Source organism: Chiloscyllium punctatum, chromosome 19, assembly GCF_047496795.1.
Source record: "Chiloscyllium punctatum isolate Juve2018m chromosome 19, sChiPun1.3, whole genome shotgun sequence".
Lineage (NCBI taxonomy): Eukaryota > Metazoa > Chordata > Chondrichthyes > Orectolobiformes > Hemiscylliidae > Chiloscyllium > Chiloscyllium punctatum.
In genome coordinates this window covers 84,514,690-84,531,620 of record NC_092757.1, presented here as the reverse complement: position 1 = coordinate 84,531,620, position 16,931 = coordinate 84,514,690, and the positions used below count along the sequence as shown (strand labels likewise).

General features: G+C 42.6%; 1 protein-coding gene across 1 annotated transcript in view; it reads right to left on the bottom strand.

Annotated features, from left to right (window-relative positions):
* Positions 1-16,931, bottom strand: part of nf1a (neurofibromin 1a) — a 324,748-nt gene that overhangs the window by 20,633 nt on the left and 287,184 nt on the right. The window contains exons 47-50 of the mRNA XM_072589187.1: positions 14,697-14,823; positions 8,786-8,917; positions 7,870-8,005; positions 6,679-6,836 (exon numbers count right to left, since the gene is read on the bottom strand). Coding sequence (XP_072445288.1) covers positions 6,679-6,836; positions 7,870-8,005; positions 8,786-8,917; positions 14,697-14,823 — 553 coding nt within the window. The remainder of the gene's footprint in view (positions 1-6,678; positions 6,837-7,869; positions 8,006-8,785; positions 8,918-14,696; positions 14,824-16,931) is intronic.

The window sequence follows — 16,931 nt, the reverse complement described above, 5'->3', positions numbered from 1 at the left end:
ACTGCACAGCTGGGCAATAAATGGGTATTATTGCTTTCAACCACATTTCATCAAACACACCTAACTGCATATGCATTTAATTCCTCTGTTCTGAGCATTTGCCACAGCAGCTTTGCTTGGCAAGTCATATAGATGACAAGAACAACGTGTGTTTTGCTGCAATAAATAGCACCACAGAGATACAGGAAGAAAATTCATATTTTGGATGGCCACTGCAGGAGGGGGAAATCATTGGAGAGAGTGGAGGGATGGGTCGGAGAACCATACAGTGAGGTAGGAAATAAAGAGGGGTTCAGTTAGGGGCTGGAGGTGGGAAGGTCCTCGTGATATTTGGAGGACATCTGTCTAATCACTTATGTTGCATAGGAATCATCTGGCAATCAAGACAGAGTCAGGTGGTCTGTGTTTTTTAAAATTAATTCAGGGGAACGAGTGTGTCGCTGGCTGGGCCAGCATTCATTGCCCATCCACCCTGAACAGGCAGTGAACTGCTGCAGACCATTGATGTAAGAACACTCACAATGCCAGTCACGAGGGCATTCCAGGACTGTGACCCACTGACTCGAGAGGGATGATGACTTATTTCCAAGTCATGACAGTGAAGGGCAGGTGGTGGTGCTCCCAAAGATCTGCTGGTCTGGTCCTTCCAGGCGGAAGTGGTCATGGGTTTGGAAGGTGCTGCCGAAAAGGATTTTGGTAAATTTCGGTAGTGTATCTTTTAGATGGCACACACTACTATTATTGTCCATCAGTGGTGGGAGGGAGGGGATTTTGGGGATGCAGTGATCAAGCAGGCTGTTTTGTCCAGGACATGGTCAAGCTTCTTGAGCGCTGCTGGATCTGCACTCATCCAGACAAGTGAGGCATATTCCATCTTACTACTGATTTGTGCCTTGTCCATGATGGACAAGCTTTACAGAGTCAGGTGATGAGTTACTTATTGCAGGAGTCTTCGCCTCTAACCTGCTTTTGAAGCTAATGTATTTTTGCAGCTAGTCCAGTTCAGTTTCTGGCCACTAGTAATCATTACGATGTTGAAAGTGGAATATTCAGTGATGGTTATACCACTGACCGTCAACAGATGATAGTTAGATACCTAATTGTCACAGAAGGTCATTACCTAGTACTTGTGTGGTGTAAATGAACATGTTAGTTATCAGGCCAAATGTGGATTTGGACAGAGACTGCTTCAATATCTGATAACTCATGAATGATGCTGAACATTGTACAGTCTGTTATCAGCAAACATCCCCATTTCTGACCTTATGATGGAGGGAAGGTGATTGATGTTGTAGTTGAAGGGAGCAGGCAGAAAACACTATCCTGAGGAACTAGGCTCTTATATGCAATGGTAGTGTCCCTACCTGAGCCAGCAGGCTCAGGTTCAAGTTCCACCTCTTGCAGAGGGCTATTCTAACAGGTTCATTTAAAATATCTAACAGGCAAAATAACGTCCCTGATTAAATATGTTGAACACAATATTGGGTTGACATTGAAAGAGATCATTCTGATGAACTGGCCCCTTGGTGCAGCGGCAGTGTCCCTACTTCTAAGCCAGGAGAACCATGTTCAAGTCCCACTTGTTTGACAGGTGTGAAACAACACCTTTAAAACAGGTTGATTAGAAATTATCTACCCCATAGAATGCCTGGCTTTCTGGTAAATGAGGAGTTGGGGGTATACCAGGCTATGAGGTACAGTGGGTTGGAACACAATTCTGCAGCTATTCATGGCCCACAGTACCTCATGGATGCCCAGTCTTAAGTTGCTAGAGCTGTTTAAAGTCTATCCCATTTAGCACATGGACAGTGCCGTACAATACAATTGAGGGTATCCTCAAGGTGAAGTCTTCATAAGGTCACCCTCCTACCAGTATTGTCATAGACAGATAGATCTATGGCATGTAGATAGGTGAGGATGAGATCATTTTGTTTTCCCCTCTTGCTGGATCCCTCACAACAATCAGCTGCATTGAGTCTGCAGCAATGTCCATTAGGAACTGACTAACTTGGCCAGTAGAGGTCCTGCTGAGCCATACTCGATGGTGGACATCGAGTACACCTGGCACCCTTGTCACCCTCTGCTTTTGCATGGTGCTCAACATGCAGTGGTACTGATTGCTCTGCTCAGGGGATGGGAGTTTAGGAGTGGAGAGGAAGTTTTAATCAGCAGATCATTTTTTTGCTCATGATTGATCTGATGAGACTTCATGGGGTCCAATGTTAATGTTAAGGACTCCCAGGGTAATTACCTCCCTACAGTATACCATCATGCCATCACAGCTGCTGAGTCTGCCCTGCTGATGGGACAGGAGATATCCAGGGATGGTGGTGGTGTTGTCGGACACATTTTAAGACTTGATGAGAGCATGATTACGCCAGACTGCTGCTTGACTTGTCTCACTGACAGCTTTCCCAATGTTGCTACTTGCCCTCAGACATGTGGCAAAGAGGGCTTTGCATGGTCATCAGAATTTGCTTTATTTCTAGCACTTAGATCGATTACAGGTGGTCTGTGGGGTTCCATTCCTTCACTGTGACTTTTAATGACTTAATGAGCCAGTTTTGAGGGCTGCTAATTGTCTGGAGTCACACCTAAACCAGTTCAGGTAAGGATAGCATTTTTCCTTCATACAGAATCCCTGCAATCCCATTCTGCCCCCCCGAAGAGTAACTCATCCAAACCCATTCCCCAACTACTCTACATTCACCCCTAACTAATATACCTAACCTACACATGCCTGAACACTATGGGCAATTTACATGGCCAATTCACCTAACTTGCACATCCCTGAATTGTGGGAGGAAACCAGAGCACCTGGAGGAAACCTACACAGACATGTGGAGAATGTGCAAACTCCACACAGACAGTCGCCCAAGAATCGAACCTGGGCCTCTGGCGCCATGAGGCAGCAGTGCAAACCACTGAGCCACCGTACCGCCCTAAAGGACAGTTTGTTTTTTGTAAATGATGATAGTCGGTTCACAGTCATCATTAGATTTTGCAGTCCAGATTTTTATTACATTCAAATTCTGCCATCAACTTGGTGGAATCCGAAATCTGGCCCCTAAAACACTGCATAGGTCTGAGTGACAATCCAACTGCACCGTTACCTCTCCCAGGAGAGGATTAAATAATCACTTAGAATGGAGAACACAGCATAATTGATTGAGTAGCTGAATACTTCCAGTATTTTCTTTTTAAATTTCAGGTAGTCAGCATCCATGGAATTTGCTTTTATAAAAGGAAAGATTAATTTTCTTTTGCTGCTGACAATGTTGCAAGCAATTGCTGATGATTAGGGCTCTCTTGAAAAACAAGGAAGGAAGGAAACAGTTACCAAGTTATTTGATTACTCAAAGAAATTATTTGCAAGTCATTAGAAAACCCAGAACAAAAAGTGTGAGAAAATGTTCGGGGAGATTTCTATTCCAATGTAAATTGAATTAAACCTAATTGACCAAATTAGACTTGCTTCACTCAAAGCCACCTGAAGTGCTGAGCCACATGACCACAGTGAACACAAATACATATTTGAAGACTTTCACCACTACTGTTACCCACGTGATTGCTTACAAATTTTGAAAACATGTTTAGATAGTACCTTTTAAGTCTATTTGATGTCTCAAAATATTTTTACAGTCAATGAAGTACTTTCAAAGTGTATGTTAACGCTGCCATGAAACATGACAGCCAAATTGCACATCATCGGATACTGCCCAGATTATCTGCTTACATGATGTGGATTGAAGGATAATTTTGGCAAAAAACATTAGGATAATTCCCCGCTCTTACAAATAACGCCATGGAATCTTTTATATTCAACACAAGTAGGCAGATGGAGCCTCAGAGAAACATCTCGTCTGCAAGTGGAACCTCTGACAGCATAAGCACCCCTTCATTATTGTACTGGAGAGTCAGACTTGATCTGTGTGCGCACAACCTGGAGCAGAACTTCAACCCTGAGCCTTGTGACTCAGGGAAGAGTGCTGCTGATGGAATCAGAGCTGACAGCCGCGTAAAATTAGTCAAGTTTTACTCTACCAGCAGACTGTTAATGAGCCCACAGGAATTTGAGAAGAGAAGCAGGTAACTTGTCTGCTCAACTATGAGGAGAAACTAAAACAGAGCAGAGTAATTCTTCATTCAGTTCAGCATGGGTTGCAGGATGTGGCAGTACACAAACATTCAACAGTGGCAGAATTAAATTGACATGCTTTGGGACATCTGTATAAATAGCACAATGTGCGGCCGAAAAGCAAATTCTTCCCTGGGTTCTTGAAACATAAAACTCTTAAGATATTTAACACATGTAGATGCTAGGAGAGTATTATCCCTGGGTAGGGCCTACAAGACCAAAAATAGAGTCATAGAGATGTACAGCACGGATACAGACCCTTCGGTCCAACCTGTCCATGCCAACCAGATATCCCAACCCAATCCAGTCCCACCTGCCAGCACCTGGCCCATATCCCTCCAAACCCTTCCTATTCATAAACCCATCCAAGTGCCTTTTAAATGTCACAATTGTAGTAGCCGCCACCACTTTCTCTGGCAGCTCATTCCATACACATACCCCCATCTGTTTGAAAAAGTTGCCGTTTAGGACTCTTTTATATCTTTGCCTCTCACGCTAAACTTATGCCCTTGAGTTCTGGACACCCCCACCCCAGGGAAAAGACTTTGTCTATTTATCCTATCCATGCCCCTCATGATTTGATAAACCTCTATAAAGGTCACCCCTCAGCCTCTGACGCTCCAGGGAAAACAGCCCCAGCCTCATGCTCTCAGAATAAGGAGTTGCCATTTAGGAGTTACACAACACCAGGTTTAGTGCAACAGGTTTATCTAAAATCACAAACTTTTGGGGCCCTGCCCTTCGCCAGGCAAAGTGAGGCAAAGCAGACAAGCACAGAATTTATAATCAGAGTTCAAAAGGTCATACAAATGGTGAGAATGGAGTGTTGACAGCTTAAATAACACGCCTCTGGAAGTGATCAAGAGTGCCAGATGGTGTGAGTAAAGTGTCAATAGCTGAATTGCAAGCGAAGGGATGGCCTTTCACATGATTAATTCAGCCAGAGAGATAACTGCAAAAAATTGAAACTAAGGTGGTGCTGGAGACAAACCAAATAACTGGAATAACATGAGTAAAAGAGTGACATGCAAAGGGTCTACTAAAGTAACAAGTATCTGCTGTTGTACTCAGATTGTGTTCCCACATTTCGACATGTACTGATATGGACACTGTCACAGGTGGGAACACCACCCACCAAGTACATGGCAGATACTCACAGGACTCGGCCAATGTTGCCTAACTCATATGCTGTAGACAAGGATGCTCGAGGCATGGTATATTGGCGAGACCATGCATATGCTATGACAACGAATTAATGGACATCATGCAACAATCACTAGGCAGAAATGTTCCCTCCCAGTCAGGGAAAACTTGAGTGGTCTGGGACATTCAGCTTCCAATTTTCAGGTCAGCGTCCTTCAAGGCAGCCTTCAAGATACACAACACAGAATCGCTAGGCAGAAACTGATGGCCAAGCTCTGTACCCGTGAAGACTGCTTCAACTGTGATCTTGGGTTCATGTTGTGCTACACGTGGCTCTACCAAACTGTTCTGTATCTGTAAATCTTCCTTAGTATTCTGTTTTGACACCATCACCTTGATAACTTAAGATCTCTCTGCGGATTATTGGTCACTTTGGTTAGACCCTTGGCATGCCACTCTTTCACCCATCATGTTACTCCAGTTACTTGGTTTGTCTCCAACATCACATTAGTTTTAATTTTTTGTAATTATCTCTCTGGCTCAATTACAGAGGACAGGGGGCAGGGGCAGGTGGGGGTCGGAGGGAGGCAGGGTTGGACAGCGGTGTTGGATGGGGTTGGGGCGGGTGGGTGGGGGTGGATGGGAGGGCGTTGTTGGACAGGGTTGGGAGGTGGATAGGGGGGCCGATGGTGCAGGACAGGGTTGGAGCGAGGGCACTGTGAACTGGGGACTTAACAGAAAACTCCGAGTTCCAGAGGAAAGGCATTAAAATCAATTAACCGAATAATCAATTGTTCCAATGAAATAGTGCCCGCCCATCTCGTTCGGATAATCGAGGTTCCTTTGTACTTGGATTAAAGGTCATCCTTTCACTTGTAATTCAGCTGCTGACACTTTACCCACACTATCTGACTCTTTTGATCACCTGCAGAGATGTATTATTCAGGCTGTTGACACTCCACTTACAGCTTTTGATCGAATTATAATTTCTGTGCCTGTGTGCCTCTCTTCACTTCACCTGACAAAGGGGCAATGCTCCAAAAGCTTGCGATTTCAAATAAACCTGTTGGGACTAAACCAGGTGTTGTGTGACTTCTGACCCCGTCTAGCCCAGTCCAATACTGGCACCCCCACATGATTTAGGAGTGCAATAAGGAAAAAAAAAATCTCAATTTAAAGAAATGGAATTCTCGGCCACAGAGCGCCACGGGCTCTCAGTCGCTGGGTATACTTAAATGAAGAGGTCAATTGAATGCTGAGTAAATCAAAAGCTGTAGAAGTGGCATGAAAAGGCACAGCTGCACTGGTATGATGGAACAGACTTGTTGGGGATTGAATGGTCTACTTCAGCACCCATATATATTCTAATGGTGTGCACTGTTGCTGTGCTTTCTTACCTAGCATTATTTTAGATTTGGCCTGAGAAGGTTGCCCCATGTCCAGACTCATTGACTTGCGTGTCCTGGGGCTAATTTGACCCATTGTTGGGTAATTCGCAGCCAAATTTCTATTTGAAGTCTTGGGTGAAACCCACGGTTGGCTCTCTCTTAAAGCTCTGTAAAGAAAATTTAAAGAAAACAGGTGAGACTCCATTTTGATACACTGCTATAAACAGTTGAACCTGTCCACCCTGTCAGTGAAGAGATGTCAGAAAGAAGCAACACATCCTCTACTGTACCAAACTACACGATCAGAGTAGAAGTGATATATGTTTTTTTAAAGTATGAATGAAGATAACTATTTTGATAGTTTTAACTTCGGAGACCTTAGCCCAGAACACAAAGCTTAAAAACTCAGACTTGTTAACCCATTCCATTCCACTAGGAAATTTTTAACCTGGCAGTTGTGAAACTGACTGTTTTCATATAGTTCTGTTTCATGTCTTGCAAGATCACAGATCGCCAAGGGGGATTACGTTAACTCTGATTGTTTCCAGTAAACAGTTTCTCAGTTGAATTGTTTCCATTACAGAACTCACTAATCTTATGTTTTGGCACAAGTGCCATCATTAATTTGCATCTGTATAAATACTATCCAACTTTATACCCTTATTTCATCCAAATATACCATCAGAAGAAGTGGTTTCTAAAATGGCTGAGTCCAACTGCAGGCACAATCTTGGCTTTGTTGTGTATGACGATGACAGCACACTTGGCTCAGCCTCAAGTCCACTTCCAAGTTGACAAGCCCACCATCACAGAAATAATGAATGCACTGCTTAATCTCAGGGCATTTGGCTCAGCTGGTCTATGTCTGTTTCTATGTCACAAAAATTTCCATCCTATCTCTGTTCATTTAACCCAAACAGCAGGACTATCCCCTTCTCCATCATGTTTATTTAGCGATCCCAAACTCAGTCAACATATCTGTTGCAAAGAGGATTTACATTTTATTCAATTCACAACTCAAATAAAAGCAGACCAGGTTGGAGGTGGGTTATCTGGTGAGAGAGACTAGCAATTGTTAGGAATTAGGTTTTGCAGATGGGGAGTCATGCTTTCCAGATGTTACCAGCAACTGATAAACAGATTAACAAAGCCAGAGAAGGACCAAAAAACAAAGAAACAATAAACTGAATATGTACATACCTGGAGCTTGGGTCAGCATGGTGCATGGAATATGTGTCCATTGGCACATTCTCCATGGAAATGTCAGACATTAAGAGAGACTTCCTGTGTTTCAGACTGCACCGACTCCTCACCTCCTCTGAAACGGTCAGCAAGGCTGCACATAAATAGTTTTAAAATTATTTGCATGTGAAGACCATTCTTCATTAGAGTCAGTCAAGACTGCATTAACCCTGCGATTCACTAATTCAGAGACAAATACTGGCGAAATAGACTAGATGCGCTACCTGACATTGATGTCAGAACAGAGTGTGGTGCTGGAAAAGTACAGCAGGTCAGGCAGCGTCGGAGGAGCAGGAGAATCAATGTTTCGAGCATAAGCCCTTCATCAGGATGTCAGAATACTGTATTCCCCTTCAGAAGGTGCGCAGGCTGCAAGGTAATTTTTGCTGCTAGTTGCCTCATGGGGATGGGTCTACTGAGACCAGCTATTTTCTCATACCTCCACGTGGTAATTCTTTAGACACCAGACTCAACAGCAGCGGAGTGCTGAAGTAGACAATGGCTGAGCTAACATGCTTTCACTTGATAACCCATACAAACAATTTCTTGCAAAGGATCCAGAATTAATTTTGCCTTCTACGAGAGAACACCATTTAATGTCCTCTTACTGTTACCTTACACTGGGAAAAATACCTGTGATTTTCCGATCTATACGGCTGTGTTGTCTTCACTAACATGGCGATCCTTGACAGTCAACTTTTAGCTGTTTGTTTTAAACTTGAATGTCTTACAGGAACAGAGTATTTAATACATCTCCTACATTACTGACATTTTCACAAAGTCTAGATGGCTAAATGAACATGCTTTCAATTATATTAGGGAAAATCTAAGCAGATTCAATTGCCAACATCTAGGTAAATAAACAGCTTCTCACCAGCAAGATAGGCCACACTTTGAGTGTTAACTTCAAATTTGTCACAGTTTCTGTGCTTGCCAACCAAGGCGAGTAAGGTGTGCAATATTCTCACTGTTCTGGCTACTGTGGTGGGAGATGGATGCCTGTATCCTAAAGAGGGGGGAAAAAGAAAGTCTTCAGATCTTTCTTGAATAGCTTCTGAGTCAAGTTTAAAAGGCTCTGAAAACAAATTGAGTTTTGCAGATTAAGAAGTGATAGTACACATGCAATTAGTTCAAATTAGCATCAAGTTATTATAAGGTAAACCATGAAGTGAAGGCATAAACACAAAATTTGTCTGTGCTATCAAAGACATTTCCAAATCTGTTGCAAAAGCAACAATGACTAAAACTTTAACTAACAGGCAAGACTGAATGCAAACTATTCAATCATGTTAAAGCTACAACTTGGGTCAAAACATTAAAACTTGATTCAATAAAACTTAATTAAACCAATGCTTGAAACATTGAATTGTCATTTATACAGACAGCTGTGCTTTCTGAGGTTAGCTCAATTTAACTTACAGCATTTTACTTGTAAGATTTCTTGCTAATATTTCCTCTGACCACTTCTGTTTTGTCTGGAAGTGACCTCATTCTATGGTATGCTGCTACATTGCTAAATAAAAACTCTCCACAACCTCAACCAAGAACTCTGTGGGTTACAAGATGTACAGTAAGATATAAAAGGTAAAGTCAACACAGTCATAGGGTTGCTTCCTCACTAGATGACTGGTGGTGGTTTAACCTGAAGGTCACCACACCTCAGGTGAGGGGAGAGGTCGAGAGGAGAGTCATTCACGGTAACCTCAGCTGGTGTGGGAAGTGAATCCATGCTGTTGGTGTCACACTGCATTGCAAAACAGCCGTCCAGCCAACTAAGCGAACTAATTCCTAAAAGACTCAAATATGCGGTCCAAGAGTACAACAATCTAGTACAATCCTGCCCTATATGCATGCATGCTTTCAGCAGTGGTCAGTGCTCATTTATCAGTAATGAGGGCACTCAATGATCTTCAGTCTTCCTGTAGCATCCAGGCCAAGAGTAGTGTCGCTACTGCGTCCCTGGCTTAGAGTTGGTCATTGAGTACAGATTTAAGACAAATTTGATAAATGCTAAGGCTGAGTAATTTGTTAATTATAAACTGGCACAGAGGCCGCGATTTTGTGTCTGTTAATAAGCATTCTACAATTGCAGGTGCAGAAATGGCAGGATTAAAAAAAATCACAAATTTTGTTTCAAATTGCGTAAATTGCTCACTGTTAGCAGAAAGAAATCTGCAATTAAAATGAAGAAATTGTGTAATATACTGTACAATTGTCATAACTGTAATTATCATCCCTGGTTGAAGTGACCAAAGCTGAAGATGCATGAGAAAGCATTTCCAATGGGATCACTCCACGCAGCTGAAGGTCAGTCTGTCTCAAGAAAAGATAAGGATTCACTTTGACATTAATTAACCAATTCAGGAAGTTGAAGACACTGTCTGAAAAGATCCGCACCATCATCTTGCCATAGTAGAGGCCAGTGGGGAGTCCAGAATTAGAGGGGCATAGGTTTAGGGTGAGAGGGGAAAGATATGAAAGAGACCTAAGGGGCAACTTTTTCACGCAGAGGATAGTACATTTATGGAATGAGCTGCCAGAGGATGTGGTGGAGGCTGGTACAATTGCAACATTTAAAAGACATTTGGATGGGTATATGAATAGGAAGGGTTTGGAGGGATATGGACTGGGTGCTGGCAGGTGGGACTAGATTGGGTTGGGATATCTGCTCGGCATGGACAGGTTGGACTGAAGGGTCTGTTTCCATGCTGTACATCTCTATGACTCTATGACCATAGAGGAGAAGATCTTAGCACATGGCAAGCATTTTGTTTTGGGTTCTCCAGTGTAGAATTCTTAAGCGAGAAGATGCTTGGAAATCTTGGAATTTCGGTTGGATTTTATTTTTTATTTATGGGATGTGGGTGTTACAAGAAAAAAACCCAGCATTTATTGCTTATTTGTCATGACATAGAAGGCAGTTAAGGGACAACCACATTGCTGTGGCTCTGGAGTCACATGTGGGCCAGACCAGGTAAGGATGGCAAATTTCCTTTCTGAAAAGGCTTTTCCTACCATTGGACTTTTAATTCCAGATTCTTTTACTGAATTCAAGCTCCACTATTTGCCATGGAGGGATGTGAACTGGAGTCCCCCAGAACATTACCTAGGTCTCTGGATTGACATTCTAGTGATAATGATAGGAGACCATCGCTTCCCCCTTGATCAGCATGACAATAGACAATAGGTGCAGGAGTAGGCCATTCTGCCCTTCAAGCCTGCACCACCACTCATTATGATCAAGGCTGATCATCCTCAATCAGTATCTTGTTCCTGCCTTATCTCCATAGCCCTGGATTCCACTATCCTTGAGAGCTCTATCCAACTCTATCCAGAGTGTCCAATCCTTTAATAATCTTATACGTCTCAATCAGATCCCCTCTCAGTCTTCTAAACTCAAGGGTATACAAGCCCAGTCGCTCCAATCTTTCAACATAAGATCGTCCCGCCATTCCAGGGATTGACCTTGTGAACTTAGGCTGCACTCCCTCAATAGCCAGACCAACGTAGGCTCTTTACCCGTTAATATCTAACGTCAAAATCCACATGGATTAGAGGCACAATTAGTTGGCCTATATAGATTTATAAAGACATTATGTCAATAACAACACCACATTCTCTTTGTTAGAAATTGAATAAACTAAGCAGATTATAGCTTCTGAAACACATCCATGAGAAAGTGAGGACTGCAGATATTGGAGATCAGAGTCGGAGTGTGGTGGTGGAAAAGCACAGCAGGTCAGGCCACATCCAAGGAGTGGGAGAATCAACCTTTTGAGCATAAACCCAGGGCTTTTGCCCAAAAACGTTGATTCTCCTGCTTTTCAGATGCTGCCTGACCTGCTGTGTTTTTCCACCACCGCACTCTCGACTGAAATACATCTATGACATGGAAATATTTGCCACAGATGCAATTTACTTTTGGTTGTTCGTTAGAAGCTAACCAGTTCTAAATTAAATATCTCTAGTAGAATGCTGCAAAAAAGTGGAGCAGACCAAATGAACTCGCTCTCCGCCAATTCACAATTGATGTTACAGATTGCTCAGGGAGCCTGGTTGCTGTGACACATGCACTTCACATACATTTTGTCATGTGCCAGATATGGATGCTAATGGGAGCGGCTCGAGTTTCCTTTCCATCACATGCTGCCCATGAGTATTTCCCTTGTTTACTGCCTACCATTGTCATGTGTTATAAAGATTTGCAGACTGGTCACCAATCTGTTTGACTCAGTTATGAACGTAGCTTCCTTTACATTAGGTCCTGCGGTAGAATTCGAACCCAGCATTTCTGACTGAAAGTCAGGTGTGTTACCCATTGCAGCAAATTCTCCTTCCTAGTACATACAACACAGTCCAAATTTCCCTTCAGGTCTATAATTCAGACCTTAGACTCTCAGTTAAACATTTTGGGTATTTGTTTGCTGTTTCTTTGAGGAGCTTTCTATCTTTTTTTTAAAGTTTTGGCTTTGTAAAAGAATGAAGCAATGAACCTACCTGAACATAATTCCTTAACCATACTAACCATATAAGTTTAATAAACTTATTAAACCAGAAGTCTATTTAAATACTATAGGGTGGAATGACACCTCAAACTAATACAACCAGATATAAAGATATCAATTGCTTGATATTGGGGTCAACTAAATTTATTAAAATAATTGATTCAAGTTTCACTAGGGCTCTGTGCGGGAGACAGTGGGTTGATTGTTAGGGATGCTTTTCTTGTAAAAGTGAGTCATAGAGACATCCAGCACAGTTTTCATCCATTCTGACAGAAATTCTCAAGTCAAGAATGCATCTGGTTTCATAACATGGTTGAATTTCTGAACATTTAGCTTTGTAAAGCAGGAAGTCTACCAAATATCTGACCAAATGTTACTGCTTATCAAGTTGGCTGAGTGATCTACTTGCCTTTACAAGGAAAGGGAAGAGATATTTCTCAATCCAATGTAACAGTTCTGAAATCAATCTTTGGGGATGGATGTAGAAACCTTCAATGAGACTTTTCACATTGCCTTAAAACCATGCCTTTTATAACACAGCTAACCATTCCCTTCATAAACATGATTGAGAGATCCCTTTCTTGAAATTGTTAAATGTCTGGCTTCCTCAATGAGGTCACACCATGGTTCCTGTGGTGACTCATACTGTATTGGGTTAAGGATGAGCTGCAAAGATCATTGCCTTCACTAATCTCTTGCTAATGCAGAGGACTGCTGTATGCATCCAGTTATGTACAGCCATATCGAAAAATATGGTACAGAACCTGTGGAATAAAAATGGCATGCAAACAATGTATAACATAAGCAATGTGCAAACAGACCAGCAATCTGACTCTACTTGGGATGTGGATGTCACTGGCTGGGCCAGCATTAATTGCCCATGTATCGTCCCCCCGGAGACTGTAGTGGTGAGCTGCCTACTTAAACCGGTGCAGTCCATGTGCTGTAGGAAGACCTGCAATGACATCTGGGGAAGCATTCCAGGATTTGGGCCAATATTTGGGCGTAGCTTCTCCAACATTCTCCACACAACAATCAAAGTGAGGTCATACACACTGGTCGGAAGTGTAGAGACATGGACTATTTTCTCAATGGGGACAAAATTCAGAAGTCTGAAGTGCAAAGAGGCTTGGAAACTCCAGTCCAGAATTCTCTCAATGTAAGCTTGCAGATGGAGTCAGTAGTTACGAAGGCAAATGCAATGACAGCACTGATTTTGACAGGACTTGAATATAAAAGCAGGGAAGTACTTCTGAGGCTCTAAAAGACGCTGGTCAGGCCACATTTGGAGTACTGCGTGCAGGTTTGGGCCCCCCTACCTCAGGGAGGATCTACTGACCCTGGAACATGTTCAGAGGAGATTCACGAGAATGGCCCCAGAAATGAAAAGCTTAACATGAGGACTACTTGAGGACTCTGGGTTTATACTTGAGAGTTGAGAAAGATGGGGGGGGGGGGGGGATCTAATTGAAACTTAGAATACTGAATGGTCTGGACAGAGTGAATGTTGGAAAGATGTTTCCATTAGTAGGAGAGACTAGGACCTGAGGGTAAAGCCTGCGAGTGAAGGGAAGACCTTTTAATACGGATTCAAGGAGAAACTTCTTCAGCCAGAGAGTGGTGAATTTATGGAATTCACTGCCATAGAAGGCTGTGGAGGCCAGGTCAATGAGTATATTTAAGACTGAGATAAATAGGTTCTTGACTATCAAGGGGATCAAGGGTTACGGGGAGAAAGGGTTAGGGTTGAGAAACTTATCAACCATGATTAATGCTGGAGCAGGTTCGATGGGCTGAATAGTCCAAGTTCTGCTCCTATGTCTTATCATCTTATGAATTATTGACACAATCACAGCAGTGACATCCAGTTAGAGTCATGCTTTGATCAGATGGAGGAGGTCAGAACCGTGCTGTTATTGGTAGACATGTGGGTGAAAACAAAGCTTAAATTAAAAATTTCTACATCCTTAACTAAGTAACACTGAAATTTATGTGCAAATGAAAGCAGACTTCTTTTGTAAATATTCCATTTGATCGGTCTCAGGAAATGAGGTGGTTGCATCCAGGTCACATTCATTGCTTATTTTTGGAGAACAGGATAATGGATTGGTTTTCTGGGTCTCTTCCAGGCAGTAAGACTCAACGATTTTATATGAGATTGTATACGCTACAATGAATGGTGATGGAACGTTCCCTCTCTTGACAGTTTCTGCAGGTCGCAGTTTACAATTCATTTGGCATAGAATTCTAAGAATCAGCAATTGGAGAAATGGTCCTCACCTTTCATCAGGTGTCCCACTAGTGCAAAGTTGAAGTTAGAATTGAAATTGAGGCCCACAAAATGGTCCATCTGCTTGCAATGCCACTCCAAAGGCCTTCTAATCTCCATAAATACTTCTTCTGGACTCTGAAGAGGTAAGAAAAATATTACCATGACAACAGGATAGGGTTGCCCATTCCACAACTGTTGAAAGTCACTACATTCACAAAATCTGACAGGATTCCTAGGGGTTTGTCAGCAACAATCCGATTGATGTTTGTTTTGCCTCTCAGTTTTCTTTTTAAATCATAACGCTATCTGGAGTGACACCCTTTGCAAAATTCACTGACACTTCGGCTCAAGTTTCCATCCACATATCACGGTAAATCCTTGGTAGTTTGTAGATACCTACTAGTGAAGTGACTGAAATGACAACTAATCTGGACTTCACATTCATTAAGACCGGGTCATGGTCTGAGGTCAGAAACAGGAGAGATGGTGTCACACTGCTGGGAGTTTTGTTATAGGCTTCCGCAGAGTTCCAGGGATTCAGGTTGGAGTGAAAGGAATAGGGCAAGCATTATGGGGGACATTAACTTCCGCAACATTGACTGGAAATGCTACAACCCGAGTATATTGGATGGATCAGTTTTTGTCGAATGTGTGCAGGAGGGTTTCCTGACACAGTATGTCAAAGTGGGGAGGCCACACTGGATCTGGTGCTTGGTAATGAACCAGGTCAGGTGTTTGATTTAGTTGTAGGTGATCTCTTTGGAGACAGTGACCATAATTTGGTTATGTTTAGTTTTGTGATGGAAAGGGCAAGAGTTATCGGGGGGGGGGGCGGGGAGGTGAATTATAATGAGATTGGGCAAGAATGGGGGAGCAAAATGCAGGGGATGAGGACAATCGAAATGTGGTTTAAGGAACAGATATTGCGTGCCCTTGATAGGCATGTCCCTGTCAGGCAGGAAGGAAGGAAATGATAAGGTAAGGGAACTGTGGTTTACTACAGAAATTGCATCTCTTGTTAAGTGGAAGGAAGCGACTTATGTGATGGTTCAGATGAGGTGATGGAGCGTTACAGATTAGCAAGGAGGGATTTAAAGAGAGAGAGTTAAGAAGAGCAAAGAGAGGACATGAACAGTCTTTAGTAGGTAGAACAAAGGAGAACCCTAAAGCTTTCTATGATATATGAGAAATAAAAGGATGACTAGGGTAGGAATAGGGCCAGTCAAAGACAGAAGCGGGAAATTGTGTGTGGACCCTGTGAAGATCAGAGGTGCTAAACTAATATATCTCAACGGTTTTCTCTCAGGAAAAGGAGAATATTGTAAAGAAGAAGAATGAGATACATGATATTAGACGAGAAAGGATTGAGGTTAGTAAGGAAGAAGTGTTATCAATTCTAGAAGGTGTGAAAGTAGACAAGTCTCCTGGGCCGGATGGGATTTATCTGAGGATTCTCTGGGAAGCTAGGGAGGTGGTGTTGGAGCCTTTGGCTATGATCTTTGAATCGTCATTGTCTACACGCTTAGTACTAGAGGACTGGAGGATTGCAAATGTTGTGCCCTTGTTAAAGAAGGGCAATAGAGATGGCCCAGGTAATTATAGACCAGTGAGCCTTATGTCTGTTGTAGACAAAGTTTTGGAAAGAATCATAAGGGATAGGATTTATAAGCATCTAGCAAGCAACAATTTGATTGCAGATAGTCAACATGGTTTCGTCAAGGGCAGGTTGTTCTCACAGACCTCATTAAGTTTTTTGAGAAGGTGACCAAGCACATGGATGAGGGTAGGGCAGTTGACATGGTGTACATGGACTTCAGCAAAGCCTTTGATAAGGTTCAACATGGCAGGTGGTTGGAGAAAATGCAGAGGCATGGGATTGACGGTGACTTAGCAGTTTGGATTAGAAACTGGCTTTCTATAAGGCGGCAGAGAGTGGTGGTTGATGGAAAATATTCAGCCTGGAATCCGGTTTCTCGCGGTGCGCCACGAGGATCTGTTTTGGGACCATTGCTGTTTGTCATTTTTATACATTATTTAGATGCAGGCATAGGTGGATGGGTTAGTAAGTTTTCATATGACACTAAAGTTTAAACAGTCCATGAATAAGCACATGGATGATGATGGGATAGCATAGGGTGATGGGCTTAGATTAGATCACAGGTTGGTGCAACATCAAGGGCCGAACGGCCTGTTCTGCACTGTACTGTTCTATGACAAAAACAGCTGAAAATTGATGGGTACAG